We start from the raw sequence: 15,845 nt of genomic DNA, 5'->3' as shown, positions 1-15,845 counted from the left end.
CTTGCACTAATGACATCACCGGCAAAAGATAATAAATTAACTCGTACCTTTGAAGCCCGCTGCACCCCGGCCCTGTTCCGCTGCTGGGCTGTGTGCAGGGGGCAGCATCCCGGCCGCTGCCTGGCGTGTTTGTCGGGTGGTGATGTTGACCTAACGCTGCGTGGCGCTAGGAGGGAGCCAAAGCCAGGGAGACACAGCCCTGCTGTCCATGCTCCCATGTGGGCCTTGCGTTCCTGTGGCTCAGCAGGAGCAGGCTGCACTGCCACGGCTGGGGTGATGTTGCTCTTTGTGAGTTACAGCAAACACAGCCCAGCAGGGAGATCTCACCATCCTCTGTGGGTGTTTAGTCACTGTCTAGATCTTGCCTTTTATGCCTCCGGTGGGCAGTTTTGTGTGTGATTAAATGACAGCGTTTTTAACCAAATGATGTGTTCCCTGCTCTCCTGAACCACAGACCTCATTGGTTTCAGTCCTTTTATGGGTAGATGGTTGCACTTGCTCAAGTCGCCTGGAGCTTCCGCTCAGAGCCGTCTCCAGAACCGAGTTCACTTTTCCTCTCCTCCCCCACAGAGCGAGCTACTACCGAAAGGGCGGCTGTGCGATGCTGCCCGTGAAGTGGATGCCCCCAGAGGCCTTCATGGAAGGAATATTTACATCCAAAACAGACACGTGGTGAGTCTTTCTGCTGCCCTCCCCCAGGTCCCACGTGGGCCTTGGGTGGTGATCCCACCCCTCAGCAGGAGGCCCTGTGTCAGGCAAGGGTCGGAGAAGCGTCAGCACACCCGTCCACCAGCGGCTCTGGACGCTGGCACACATCCGCATCATCAGAAAGGCTCCTTAAAGCAGATCACTGGCCCCTCCCTGAGAGTTTGTGACTCAGGAGATCTGAGGATCTGCATACAGGTTCCCAGGGGCGCTGATACTGCTGGCCGGGGTGCACACACGGAGAGCACATGTAATTTCTTTTTCTTTTTACATAACGAAGTTGGATTTGGATTTATTCCAGGAGTGCAACATTGAGTTGGGATTAGAAAATTGAGCAATAAAATTCTCCACATTAACAGAATAAAGGAGAATGGGGGCGGGGGGGGGGCACTAAAGGGCTGCTGACCGTAGCGGTGAGACCCTTCCTACAGCTAAAGATAAGCTGGGCGTCGCTCTCTATACATCAGCTCTGAAGACTCAGCCACTCCGCAGGCCTACAGCTGTGTGCTCCCAGCCCCACACCCACAGTCCTGCTCTCTGCTTCTGTAACACCACATGTCCGTGGGATCATGCAGAATCTCTCTCTCCGTGGCTGGCTGATTTCACTTAGCATAATGCCCTCCAGGTTCACCCAGGTTCTCAAAAAAGACAGATTTCCTTCTCTTTAAGGATAAAAATAACACACACACACACACACACACACACACACACACACACAGATGAATAAAGAAAAGGTGATGTGTGTGGTATATATACACATGTGTATATATTTATGTATTAATATATGTATTAGTGTGTATGTATTAGGATATTAATCTAGACACCTAGTAATTTCTATATTGTTTAATAAAAAGGTTAGATAGGTAGGTAGATAGATACCACCTTTTCTTTATCCTTTCATCCACTGGCAGACACTTAGGTTGTTTCCATATGTTGGCTCTTGAGAAGAACACTCAGTGAATATGGAGTGCAGGCATCTCTTTGAAATACTGGTTTGTTTCTTTGGCTAGATCCCCAGAAGGGGGGTTGCTGGGTCATAAGGTAGGATTGCTGGGTCTGTTTTTAGCTTTGGCTTATCCTAACCCAATGGATCTCAAAGTGAGGTCTGTGGATCAGCAGCATCAGCACCACCTGGGAACTTGTTAGAAGCAAATTCTCAGCCACCACCTCCGGCTATGGAAGCAAAACTCTATGGGTGAGCCCAGCACTCGTGTTTTAACGAACCCCCAGGTGATTCCTGTGTGCACCAACATTAGAACACCCCAACCTATCCCATCCAGATACAGAGAGTAATCCAGGTAATTAAGTCCTTATTCTGAACACATGCATGTCCTATTTCCCGTGATCCTAGTTCTAAGTGTCTAGAGAGAGAGCATGACACAAATAGACTTGAGCAAGGATGTTCATTTCAACATCGTTCACAATAGAGAAAAAGCTACAACAGCCTAATGTCCCTCATATAGGGAATAAAAAAACAAGCTGTGGTTTACTTATGTCATGGGGAATTACTCAGCAGTATAAGAGCACACCCTGCACCCACATACATCAACATGTGTAAATTCCAAAATGACGTTTAGCGAGTTCCAAAAAGGGACAGGATGTTATTTAATTTTAATACAAACATTAAGTCCATAATATAGAAACTTTGTTGTTTGTTAGAGGCCCGGTGCACAAAATTCGTGCACGCCTGCACCCTCTCCAATCTGGGACCCCTTGAGGGATGTCCAACTGCCCAGTGGGATCGGGCCTAAACGGGCGGTTGGACATCCCTCTCACAATCCAGAACTCCTGGCTCCAAACTGCTCACCTGCCTCTGCCTGATTGCCCCTAACCGCTTCTGCCTGCCAGCCTGATCACTCTCTAACTACTCCCCTGCCAGCCTGATCGACACCTAACTGCTCCCTGGCCGGCCTGATTGTCCCTAACTGCCCTCCCCTGCTGGCCTGGTCACCCCTAACTGCCCTCCCCTGCCAGTCTGGTTGCCCCTAACTGTCCTCCCCTGCAGGCCTGGTCACCCACAACTGCCCTCCCTTGCTGGCTTGGTAACCCCTAACTGCCCTCCCCTGCAGGCCTGCCCCCCCCACAACTGCCCTCCCCTGCAGGCCTGGTCCCCGCCAACTGCCCTCCCCTGCTGGCCCGGTCTCCCCCAACAGTACTCCTCTGCAGGCCGGGTCCTCCAAACTGCCCTCTCCTGCAGGCCTGGTACCCCCCAACTGCCCCCCCCTGCTGGCCTGGTCTCCCACAACTGCCCTCCTCTGCTGGCCCGGTCACCCCTAACTGCCCTCCCTGCTGGCCTTATCGCCCATAACTGCCCTCTCCTGCAGGCCTGGTACCCCCCAAATGCTGTACCCTGCAGGCCTGGTGCCCCCAACTGTCCTTCCCTGCAGGACTGGGTCCACCCCAACTGTCCTCCACTGCAGGCCTAGCCCCCACCCAACTGCCCTCCCCTGCAGGTCTGGTCCCCCCAACTGACCTCCCCTGCTGGCCTGGTCCCCCCCAACTGCCCTCCCCTGCAGGCCTGGGTCCGCCCAACTGTCCTCCCCTGCAGGCCTGGTCCCCCCCCGAACTGTCCTCCCCTGCAGGCCTGGTCCCCCCAACTGCCCTCCCCTGCAGGCCTGGTCCCCCCAACTGACCTCCCCTGCTGGCCTGGTCCCCCCCAACTGCCCTTCCCTGTAGGCCTGGGTCCCCCAACTGTCCTCCCCTGCAGTCCTGCCCCCGCCAACTGTCCTCCCCTGCAGGCCTGTTTCCCCCCAAACTTCCCACCCCTGCAGGCCTGGTCCCCCCCAACTGCCCTCCATGCTGGCCTGATCACCCACAACTGCCCTCCCTTGCTGGCCTGGTCTGACCCAACTGCCCTCTTTTACTGACCTGGTCACCCCCCCCACTGCCCTTCTCAGCTGGCCTGGTCAACCCTAACTGCCCACAACTGCCCTCCCCTGCAGGCCATCTTATGGCAGCCATCTTGTGTCCACATGGGGGCAGCCATCTTGTATCTTAGAGTGATGGTCAATTTGCATAGTACTCTTTTATTAGATAGGATGCTTTCACACATTGAGAAGAACATACATGGAAGGAGAAATGCTAACTTCAGGGAAGGGGAAAGAGCAGGAAAGGGTGGAGGGTGGGGCTTGCCTATATCTATTTTATTTCTTCAAAAAGAGGGAGAACTGTCACAAATAAAGCAAAATATTAACATCTAGAAACAGGTATCTATTATTTTTCCTTTTTGAAGTTTAGATTGTTTCATAAAATGTTTTAAGAAGCAAATAAGTCACATAACTTCAGATGCTAATAAGAGCTATGGAGGCAGAGAAGCAGGTTCCTCAGAGCAGGCTGTTTCAGGGTGGGGGTGGGGTGGGAGTAGGGATGGGGGTAGGGGTGGTGGTAGGTGAGGGGGGTGGGGAAGGCTCCGGAGGACGGGCATGCCCACACCTGAATGGCAGCGAGGCGCACCTGGGGAGGTCTGGGGAAGGCTTTCCAGGCTGAGTGCCAGGGACAGGGACGAAAACGAGTCTTCCGGCAGGAGTTGGATGGCAGGGCAGGCAGGAAGGCCTTGGGACCCAGGCTCGGGATGCGGATTTTATTCTGAGCATAACGGGAGCCTCTGAAGTGTTGGAAGCAAACGTGTGACATGATCACTTTAAAAAAGAAAAATCACTTGCTGCCATTGAAAACAGATTGGAGTAGGACAGGTGAAGAGGGGAAGCCATTCGGAAAATACTGCTCATTTCTAGGTAAGAGGTGAGGGGGGCTAGGCCTCGGGGTGGCAGTGGACCCATTCAGAGTGGTCCGGTTCAAGCTCCGTCTCGAGTAGTTAGGGAACGGGATGCTGACCGCTGGAGTGGAGTGGGTGTGGGAGGGAACAGGACGCTGACCGCTGGTGTGGAGTGGGTGTGGGAGGGGAACAGGACGCTGACCACTGGTGTGGAGTGGGTGTGGGAGGGGAACAGGACGCTGACCGCTGGTGTGGAGTGGGTGTGGGAGGGGAACAGGACGCTGACCGCTGGAGTGGAGTGGGTGTGGGAGGGGAACAAGGACGCTGACCGCTGGAGTGGAGTGGGTGTGGGAGGGGAACAGGACGCTGACCGCTGGTGTGGAGTGGGTGTGGGAGGGGAACAGGACGCTGACCACTGGTGTGGAGTGGGTGTGGGAGGGGAACAGGACGCTGACCGCTGGTGTGGAGTGGGTGTGGGAGGGAACCGGACGCTGACCGCTGGTGTGGAGTGGGTGTGGGAGGGAACAGGACGCTGACCACTGGTGTGGAGTGGGTGTGGGAGGGGAACAGGACGCTGACCGCTGGAGTGGAGTGGGTGTGGGAGGGGAACAGGACGCTGACCGCTGGTGTGGAGTGGGTGTGGGAGGGGAACAGGATGCTGACCGCTGGAGTGGAGTGGGTGTGGGGGGGAACAGGACGCTGACCACTGGTGTGGAGTGGGTGTGGGAGGGGAACAGGACGCTGACCGCTGGTGTGGAGTGGGTGTGGGAGGGGAACAGGACGCTGACCGCTGGTGTGGAGTGGGTGTGGGCAGGGAACAGGACGCTGACCGCTGGTGTGGAGTGGGTGTGGAAAGGGAACAGGACGCTGACCGCTGGTGTGGAGTGGGTGTGGAAAGGGAACAGGACGCTGACCACTGGTGTGGAGTGGGTGTGGGAAGGGAACAGGACGCTGACCACTGGTGTGGAGTGGGTGTGGGAGGGAACAGGACGCTGACCACTGGTGTGGAGTGGGTGTGGGAAGGGAACAGGACGCTGACCACTGGTGTGGAGTGGGTGTGGGAGGGGAACAGGACGCTGACCGCTGGTGTGGAGTGGGTGTGGGCAGGGAACAGGACGCTGACCGCTGGTGTGGAGTGGGTGTGGGAGGGGAACAGGACGCTGACCGCTGGTGTGGAGTGGGTGTGGGAGGGGAACAGGACGCTGACCGCTGGTGTGGAGTGGGTGTGGGAGGGGAACAGGATGCTGACCGCTGGTGTGGAGTGGGTGTGGGAGGGGAACAGGACGCTGACCACTGGTGTGGAGTGGATGTGGGAGGGAACAGGACGCTGACCACTGGTGTGGAGTGGGTGTGGGAGGGGAACAGGACGCTGACCACTGGTGTGGAGTGGGTGTGGGAGGGAACAGGACGCTGACCGCTGGAGTGGAGTGGGTGTGGGAGGGAACAGGACGCTGACCACTGGTGTGGAGTGGGTGTGGGAAAGAGTGTGGTAATCAAGGACGATGCCCACGTCTGAGCGTGAGCCAGTAAGGAGCGATGGTGCCACTGAGCTGGAAAGAATGAAGCAGGAGCTGGTAGTGCAGAGAGAATGCTGGGTGTTGGTGAGTGTTGGGCGCATTCTTGCGTGAGGCTGGCTGATGGTCAGAGTGACGTCTTTGGAAGTCAAGTGGAGAGTGTGTGTCAAGAATTTTTCAGTGTTGGTATTCTTCTGATCTAGTCATTTCATTAGAATTATCCTAGAACTTACTAGGTTATTCTAATACTAAATTCAGGGACTTTATCCTAAGCAAATTGTCCTTTTAAAAAAATGCAAACATGTTCATCATAGTATTTTAAATATTTAAAAAATTTTAAGTGATAAGGCAAATATGACAAAACTACTTAGTGGGAATTTTTATAGCCATTTGAAATTCTATTTACAAAATGTTTTTATTAGCATGGAAAATGTTATGCTATAATGGAATTTGAAAAAAAATCAAGGTTCAGAAGGCCTTAGCCGGTTTGGTTCAGTGGATAGAGCATCGGCCTGCAGACCAAAGGGTCCCAGGTTCGATTCCGGTGAAGGGCACGTAACTAGGTTGCAGGCTCCTCCCTGGCCCAGGCCCTGGTTGGGGCTCATACAGGAGGCAACCAATCAATGTGTTTCTCTCACATGGATGTTTCTCTCTGTCTTTCCCTCTCTCTTCCACTCTCTCTGAAAATCAATGGAAAAATATTGAGTAAGGATTAACAAAAGAAAAAAAATCTAAGCACAGAAACTTGACTAGAACCAAAAACAACAACATGCTAATAATGGCTCTTTTTACAGAGCATTGCATGTGGCTTTCTCATTTCTCCATATTAACAATTATCTGTTGTGAAATGTGTGTAATAAAAAAATTAAAAATTTACATCTGTGTATGTGTATATACGTGTGTGTGTGTCTATGTCCGTGTGTCTGTCCTATGTGTATCTATGCATGTATCCATGTGTGCACATGTGTGTATGTGTGTGTATCCACATCCATGTCTCCTGTCCTGTGCACAGGTCCTTTGGAGTGCTGCTGTGGGAAATATTCTCTCTTGGATATATGCCATACCCCAGCAAGAGCAACCAGGAGGTCCTGGAGTTTGTCACCAGCGGAGGACGGATGGACCCCCCGAAGAACTGCCCTGGGCCTGTGTACGACTCTTTTAGGAGCATTTCTACAAGTTACTGAGCAGTTCTCCTTTTCAAAGCATGTATAGCCCCATGTGCTTTGTTAAGGTGACAGGGCAGGTGCCGGGCCTCCCTTAATGCGCCCGAGATAGGAATATGTCTGTGACACCAGTGGGATGGGTTAGTCTTCCGGCCCCAAAAGCAGTGACTTCAACCCAAAAAGATGTCCTTTGGCTGGCTGGAGGCCGTGGGCTCACCAAGCTCACGCTCCTCAAGGAATGTGTCCTGGCCTCCACCCCTTCTACCCAACACCATTGTACTTGAGTCCCCTAAATACAGGGCGGGGCAAAAGTGGGTTTATGTTTGTTCATAATATAAGAATAACCTCTGTGCTTTGCATGCACAAAACTGTAAACCTACTTTTGCCCATTCCCCGCATTTTCTGCTGTCCTGTCTGGCACCCCTCACCTGCTAGCCACAAGCAAGGCAGATGGGCAATCTATACTAATAAAAGAGTAATAAGCTAATTAGGGCGGACGTCTACTGGGCATCCATCTGGACAAAACCACAGCGGCTGCGAGGCCCGGGGCTCACGGCAACCATGGGCTCATGACAGCCGTAAGCTCAGGCAGCTGTGAGCCCTGGCGGCTGCAAGGCCTGGGGTTCAGGCCTCCCAGCTGCTGCGGCCGGCAGTGGCAGCAGCAGTGGGGTGATGGGGGTGGCGCCTTCCCCTGATTGGCCTGGTCACCTCCTGCAGAGGGCATCCCCTGAGGGCTCCAGACTGTGAGAGGGGGCAGGCCCGGCTGAGGGACCCCCACCCCCCAGTGCATGAATTTTTGTGCACCGGGTCTCTAGAATAATCAGAATATTCCTCCCCAGAGGTGACTTTAACTCAGGAATGGAATGAGAGGGCCGTATTTAATGGGGACACAGGATGGTTGTGTTCATGGCTTTGGTGTTATCTTCTACACTTGGCATGATTCCTTGGCCTATCAGCAGAGGGCAGCATATGCCAACCACCTGGGACCTCGGGTTACCACCCTCAAAGGCAGTGCCACCCCCGGTCCCACTTAGAAAAACGTGGGGGGAAGAAATGTACGTTTCATCCTTGTTTCTCCCGGTTTTAGTGAATGTGCTGATCCTTCTTTCAGATACAGGATAATGACCCAGTGCTGGCAGCACCAGCCCGAGGACAGGCCCAACTTCGCCATCATCCTGGAGAGGATCGAATACTGCACACAGGTACAGACATTCCCCCTGGTCAGGGTCTGTGTGGAAAAGTTTTAATGATGGCAAATGCCGAAATGTGAAATAAAAGTTAAACCAGCCAGAACATGTGAGTTAGGATCATGAGAACGAATGTTAATTATCTATAAAGTAAGATGATTGGGCTCTTAGTTTGCAAATTTTATAGTTAATACTAGTAGCTGCTTTCTTCAGCAGCACGTGGCGCGTGGCTGACACTCAGTAGGGAATCAGTTCAATTCACCACTATAACTAAATGCCTCCCGGGCACCTAATGTTTTATTGAATAAAACTGGATCTTCAGGGAAATATGGAAAAACCCCTGCTCTCCAACAGTGTACAGCCTCTTAAAAACAGATGGCTCTGTATGAGCACATTTTAAAATATATACCTTTATTGATTTCAGAGAGGAAGGGAGAGGGAGAGATAGAAACATCAATGAAGAGAGAGAATCATGGATTGGCTGCCTCCTGCACGCCCCCCACTGGAGATCGAGCCCTCAACCCCGGCATGTGCCCTGACCGGGAAGTGAACCATGGCCTCCTGCCTGGTTCATGGGTTGACGCTCAACCACTGAGCCACACCAGCTGGGCTGTCTGAGCACATTTTGAATGACTCACTATGGACATCAATAATTAACAGAGAAGCTAAAATATAAATGAGAATCGGAAGGTAGTTATTTTTTATTCTTAAACTCTTTACTGATGAATACTAGATCGATGTGCTTTCTGTTAAACTGCAGTCATGGTTGTCCCAAATTGCATAAAATATTAAAGACTCAAATTTCCCCAAGTTTAAATTTCCTTCCACAAATTTTTCTCAAATCTCTGGCAACTGCTTTTGCTTTTCTCTATTACATTCCGTGGCCATAAATATGATCTGTGGGCGAAAATAGCACCGAGTTGGTGTGTAAATGGTTTTCCTCGCAGCGTTTCAGCATTTCCTGGGGTTCACAAAGGGCCCGTCACATCCAGACCTGAGAGCCACTGCTCCGTGACATCTGACATGTAACAATATGAAAAATATAATCACCCACCCAAACATGAGGAAAGCGGGAGGTGGCCAAGAAGAGATAAACCTTGTAAACCAACATGGGACGGTGTGTCTCCTCCCTCCCCACCCCCTTGCCCCATCTCACACACACAAACCTGAAGTCAAACACAGGGAGTTCTCTTTTTAGAAAGATTTTATTGGGAATAGACTGGAATAATGTTTAAGAATAGTTTATAATTTTTTAATCCACTAATCTGCAAGATTTGCCCAATAGTGGTCTCTGCAAAGCCTTTCCTGCCCCCACCCCTGCCCCGGGCAGTTGGGTGCTTCCAGCACCCTGCACAGCTTCTATCCCAGGGCTTATCCTACACTCTTCAAGGGTGAGGGGGGCTTCCCATGGATGCTTTTTTAAAAAATACTAGAGGCCCGATGCACGAAGATTCGTGCAAGAATGGACCTTCCGTCCCCTGGCTGCCAGCACCGCCTTCGCTCCGGCTGGAGCCGCCTTTTCACTCTGGCTCGGAGCCGCCTTTCTGCCTTCCCACACTGCCCAGAAGCCCAGAGCAGCTGGGGCGCCTGCGTATGCATATTAACCCACCATCTTTGTTGGGTTAATTTGCATACTCACTCCTGATTGGCTGGTGGGCATCGCAAAGGTATGGTCCATTTGCATCTTACTCTTTTATTAGTGTAGATGTTTTTATTGATTTTTAGAGCAAGAGGAAGGCAGAGGGAGAGATAGAAACATCGATGAGGGAGAAACACCAATATCAATCAGCTGCCTCCTGCACGCCCCCTGCTGGGGATCGAACCAGAGACCTCTTGGTGGATGGTCGATGCTCAACCATTGAGCTACACTGGCCAGGCTACCATTGGTTTCTTATTCCCCAGTGCCTATAAGTTAACATATTCCCAATAAACATTGAATGGTTTCCTCATCAGTAAAGTAAGTTTGGGTGCGATCATTGCTCAGGTATCTTCCAGATCCAACATTTCGTGTCTGTGATTGAGTTTTAATCAGTTTGTTTCTCCTACCTGTAGGATCCAGATGTGATCAACACGGCTTTGCCAATAGAATACGGCCCACTCGTGGAGGAGGAGGAGAAAGTGCCCGTGAGGCCCAAAGACCCTGAGGGAATCCCTCCTCTCTTAGTCTCTCCCCCAGCAGGGAAAGGGGGGGACAAGCAGGACGCAGCCGCCCCAGCCCCTCTGCCCTCCACATCCTCGGGCAAGGCAGTAAGGAAGCCACCAGCAGCAGAGGTTAACGTTCGAGTGGCCAGAGGGCCGGCCGTGGGAGGGGGACACGTTAACATGGCATTCGCTCAGTCGAACCCGCCGCCCGAGCTGCACAAAGTCCAGCGATCCCGAAACAAGCCAACCAGCCTATGGAACCCAACATACGGCTCGTGGTTCACAGAGAAACCTGCCAGGAAGGCCCGCCCTCCAGCACAGAAGGAACCCGAGAGGGGAGGCCCGGGACACGGGGGCGGCCCCGTCCCGCCCAGCGCTGCAGCGGGCAGAGTCCCCGGGGCCGCCCTGCTCCTGGAGCCGTCCTCGCTGACGGCCAGCGTGAAGGAAGTGCCCCTGTTCAGGCTGCGTCACTTCCCGTGTGGCACCGTCAACTACGGCTACCAGCAGCAGGGCCTGCCCCTAGAGGCCGCCGCCCCCGGGGCCAGTCACTACCAGGACACGGCCCTCCAGAGCCAGCCTGGGCCCTGAGCGGCCACTCGCTGCTTTTCCTGGGGAACCCTGAGCCCATGGAGGGGGGCGGGCCACGGCTCCTCCACAAGCCAGACCAAACGTCACTTTTCCTTTTGTGCCAACTTGTTTTGAAGAGCCACATAAAAGCTGTATTTTCCAAATGCTTTCGAGAGGTTTTGAGCATGGGTTCATCCTATCATTTCAAAAGAAAAAACTGTCATCAAGACAAGTGGGAGATACAAGGCCCGGACTTGGCTGCATAAGGTTGTCATGCGCGGCTGAGGCCCAAGTCCTCGGGCCTCCGCAGCTGGGCGGGCATCAGACGAGCTGCTCATGAGGCCGCAGCTGGAGCCAGGGATGCGCCCTGACCTGGGTGCTGTGGACTGGACCCCTGCCGGGGAGGGGGAATGCCGGGGGGACAAAGAGGAGCCATGTGTGACGAGTCGGCATGGGAAGGACATTCTCTACTTGGAAAAGGAAATTCATGGCCAAGTAACTGAAGCATCACGCGTCAGATGACAGACACTTCCGATTGTGCTGACTCCTTGACGATGGTGAAATGTGATAGTGACGGTGGGTTAGAGAAAAGGAGCACGTTCTCATCTGCAGGAGGTCCTTCGAGTGGCCGAGCCCGGCGCAGACGCTCAGCATTCTATCAATATACCTCATGCCTTAAGAAAACCTCCCAAAGTGCGCCACTGGTGTGGGGCTTCCCACTGGACTGAAAACCGAAGATCTAAATCAATCACTTTTAAACTTCCCACTAAATAAACTCTGATCATTTAAAAATAAATATCTGAAGCAGCTGTGAAACAGCGAAGCATAGAAACACACCCCTTCTCATGGGCTCATGTCAGTCCGTCTGGGCCAAAACCTTCTACATTTGGTCATGAACGCTACGGGGTTGAAGTTCCTGCGGGTGACAGGCAGGTCTTTGGAGTAAAGGTCTTCGGGGGACCCTGAGAGGTGCTACTGGGGGACCAGCATCCTTCCTCCCCGTGTTCACCTCCTTTTCTCTCCTGGTCATGTGACCCCAGCACGCATGGGAGCAGGGTTGCTGAAATACACACAGCATCATCTGCATGGCTATCGAATGCAGATTAAAACCAAGCATTTTTCCTCTGGGGGCAGTGAGTGCAGGAACTAAGGGACACCGAGTGCTGAGGCTGACAGCACATGTCACAAAGTAGGGGTTCTGAGCTTGGTTTTCACCGATAATTTATCTCCACAAAAAAAATTTACACACGCTCTTAGGCAGCAATGCTTTGCTTTACCAGGAAGCTCCGATCCCATTCTCTCTGTCCACTTTGCCTCCCTCCTCTTGCCCAGGTCCGCTCCTGGGGACAGCTGTGCCAAAGCCTTGCTCTGGGAGGAAAGCCTTGTTACCTGCGGGACTCTGAGCATTCCCAGCACAAGGACTGTGTGCACCCCACCTTCCCGACCTCCAGGTTCACCCGCATCTGGAGCTTCGCCTTGGACGTGGGAAAGCCATTCTGTTCTGACAGCACCAGGCCGCGTTCACGCCCCCCACACAGACCCCTGCCCCGGCCAGCAGTTCTGCGCATGGCCGATGCGCTGACCACTTTTCCTTACCTTCTTACCTACATGTTTTCATCGGGCATAATGAACTCATCTCTAAATAACCATATCAGGAAAGTTGTGGCTCATGCCAGGCGCAGAAGTAAATAGTCTAATTATGTCAAGATCCATGTTTCTCATAAACCACCTGAAGGGAGCCAAGAATCACGCTTGGAGAACCACGCTCCCGAAGGATGGCGGCAGAGGAACGCCAAAAACTGAACCTGTCACTTCGCATCTGTAACCAGTGACCAATTAAACGGGGAGCATGCACACGCCTCCGCAGCCGACTCTTTATTGCTGTTAGTGGGGGGAGGGAGGGACCTTACCCCTTTCTCTTCTAAAAACTACAAATCATTACATTTTCAGACTATGCCCTACCACAATATTCACGTCAAGTTCAAATGACAGTCAAGTCTTAAAAGCCTGTGTACACAGCTAAGTAAACGACTCCACACTGAGACACGGCCGCCTCGCGGCGTTTCATTGAACTCGCTGCAGGCCGAGGAGGTATCAGCACCGGCACGGCGTTAATCCGGACCCGTGTCCCCCGGCACTGCCCCAGCCGTGTGGCCACGGCGATTCATACAGAGGCTGTGATGCTCATGTTCACTATGGGCAGGCGCAAGTAACGTTTGCAGGGACCACGTGAATTAAACCATAAGCCAGAATAATTACTTCCATTCCATGTCTATAAAGAAGCTCATCAGAGTTCACAACCATTCCACTGGGAAACTGGCCGTTAGTGAGGAATGGCCAGTTAATTAAATGAGGCCCCAAAATGAGAGCAAATCCAAACAGCAGGGATAAACTTTATTTTCTTAGCACCATCTACTTAGTAGTCGAAAGTCTGGAATGTCCTCTGCCCGTTAGGGTGAGTGCTGGCTCCCCTGGGGTCGCTGGACCAGCCTGCACCGCAGTGTCTCCACAAACAGAACCGGACAGTAACCCTTGGCCCCTGGCCCCAGGAGATTATAAACGGGGGGAAGCACCGCGCTCCTCCCACGCCTCTTGAATTGCCCAGTGATTTGGGGCTGCGGGGGGTGGGGGGGGGGGCTACAAAAGCCAGAGTGCCCCTGCCCCCAGCACTGCAGCTCCAGGGGGTCCTGTGCCCACGCCCATGGCCACCTGCGTCCCTGGCTCCTCATCTGTCCCTTGTTTAATGACAGTAGCAAGAACCCTACCGGAACCAAGTCCTTTTCGGCTCAAAGCATGAATGTAAAACTGTCTGTCAGGCTTAGGACTAAGTGTTAAAGCAAGCATCACAGAATGGAAAAGGTTTAGTCAATTGAGTAATACCTTTTTAAAAATTTCTGGCATTTCCATATGATACTTAGTAAACTCGATAGCTCTAAGATGTTTTATGTAACTGCAGATTAACTTTATTCCACCCAGAAAATCTAAGTAATCGGGCCATTTTAATAGATTTCCCTCAGTAATAGCAGGATTAAAATTCACATGAGCTTTATAGACTAACACAGATGCCTATGAATTCAGACTGCTCAATAACAGACTCCCACGACAAGATTCATAAAATTGTCTGGAGTGTTGTCAATCTGTCTTTGGCGATTTTTTTAAATGGGTCCCCAAAGAACATACAATTTGACTTTGCCAGTTTCATCACAGCAGATGGCTCCCCGTGTTGTGTGAACAGACAAAACAAAAACCAGCAATTCTGTCATCATCCACAAAATGCCCTAAAACAAAGACAACTGCTGAGAACGCACAGTAAGGCTTCTGTGTTAAAATGCTATTTTCATTTGGTAGCCTGAGCAGGTGTATTTAACTTTCCAGGCACTACTCATTACGAGCTATTTTTAGCTCTAGATTCACAGCTTTAAAACATCGGAGGAGTTCAGAGTGAGCACAGACTATTCTTACCTACAACTGAGAGGGAGGAACCTGAACCACGAACCAAAGCCACCGACTGTCCTCTCCTGGGGGCTGAGCAACGGTAGAACCAGTGCTGCCCGCCCACGTCCCCGACGGCGTGGCCAGGCTCCCCTCAGGAAACTGCAAGGACCTGCCTGCGACTGTTGGCCCCCGTCCGCGGACCTGAGGTCCACTGCCGCCTGAACGCAGTCATCCGCCGTCACTGAAATCAGCAGGCACCTATCAGCCAGTTGTAGTCTTAGCAAATGAACTCTCACTAAGCCTTAGCAGCTTATGTATTAGTGCCCCAAGGATATGTACATGTTAAGAAAGGCCATTTTTGCCCTAACCGGTTTGGCTCAGTAGATAGAGCATCGGCCTGCAGACTCAAGGGTCCCAGGTTAGATTCTGGTCAAGGGCATGTACCTTGGTTGTGGGCACATACCCAGTGGGGAGTGTGCAGGAGGCGGCTGATCAATGTTTCTCTCATCGATGTTTCTCTCTATCCCTCTTCTTCCTCTCTGTAAAAAATCAATAAAATATATTTAAAAAAAAGAAAGGCCATTTTCCAATATAGATGAGTAGCAAACTGATAAGACTTTACATGAGTATAATATTTTGGGTGGTTTAACACCCGTCAGTTACTTGAGAAACATTAAGCAGACTGGGCAGGAGTTAAGTAGACTGCAATTATCTATCTGTGGAGTAGGGGGGAAATAGGTTTACAGTTGTTCGTATGGAAAATAATCTATACTAGTAAAAGGGTAATATACTAATTAGACCAGACATCTTCCAGACATCCATCCGGACAAAGCCACGGTGGTGGGAGCCGAGGCAGAGGTGGTTAGGGATGATCAGGCCAGCAGGGGAGGGCAGTTAGGAGTGACCAGGCCGGCAGGGGAGGGCAATTAGGGGCGACCAGGCTGGCAGAGGAGGGCAGTTAGGGGCGACCAGGCTGGCAGAGGAGGGCAGTTAGGGGCAACCAGGCCAGCATGGGAGGGCAGTTAGGAGCAATCAGGCAGGCAGGCAGAGTGGTTAGGGGCGATCAGGCAAGCAGGCAGGTGAGCGGTTAGGAGCCAGCAGTCCCAGATTGCAAAAGGGATGTCCGACTGCTGGTTTAGGCCCGATTCCGCAGAGATCAGGCCTAAACCGGCAGTTGGACATCCTCTGAGGGGTCCCAGATTGGAGAGGGTGCAGCCTGGGCTGAGGCACAGGAGTCCTTGCTCCCAATTACCCCCCCCCCATCCCCCGTTCACAAATTTCATGCACCGGGCCTCTAGTATAATAAATAATAATTCAAGACTAAACTGTGTTTCGCATACTCACAGCTGTAAACCTACTTTTGCCCCACCCTGGTTTTACTGTTGCTCAGCCCCCAAGAGAGGACAGTTACTTAAAC

The 15,845-nt window shown here is 52.2% G+C and overlaps 1 protein-coding gene across 1 annotated transcript in view; it reads left to right on the top strand.

The window, feature by feature from the left end:
* ALK (ALK receptor tyrosine kinase) overlaps window positions 1–11,142 on the top strand; it is a 591,773-nt gene extending 580,631 nt beyond the window's left edge. Inside the window, exons 26-29 of the mRNA XM_008162272.3 lie at window positions 571–672; window positions 6,947–7,081; window positions 8,209–8,299; window positions 10,337–11,142. Coding sequence (XP_008160494.2) covers window positions 571–672; window positions 6,947–7,081; window positions 8,209–8,299; window positions 10,337–11,014 — 1,006 coding nt within the window. The 3' untranslated portion in view covers window positions 11,015–11,142. The remainder of the gene's footprint in view (window positions 1–570; window positions 673–6,946; window positions 7,082–8,208; window positions 8,300–10,336) is intronic.
* Window positions 11,143–15,845: the final 4,703 nt, after the last annotated feature.

The sequence above is a fragment of the Eptesicus fuscus genome, chromosome 16, assembly GCF_027574615.1.
Source record: "Eptesicus fuscus isolate TK198812 chromosome 16, DD_ASM_mEF_20220401, whole genome shotgun sequence".
Taxonomy (NCBI): Eukaryota; Metazoa; Chordata; class Mammalia; order Chiroptera; family Vespertilionidae; genus Eptesicus; species Eptesicus fuscus.
This window is presented reverse-complemented; position numbering and strand designations above follow the sequence as displayed.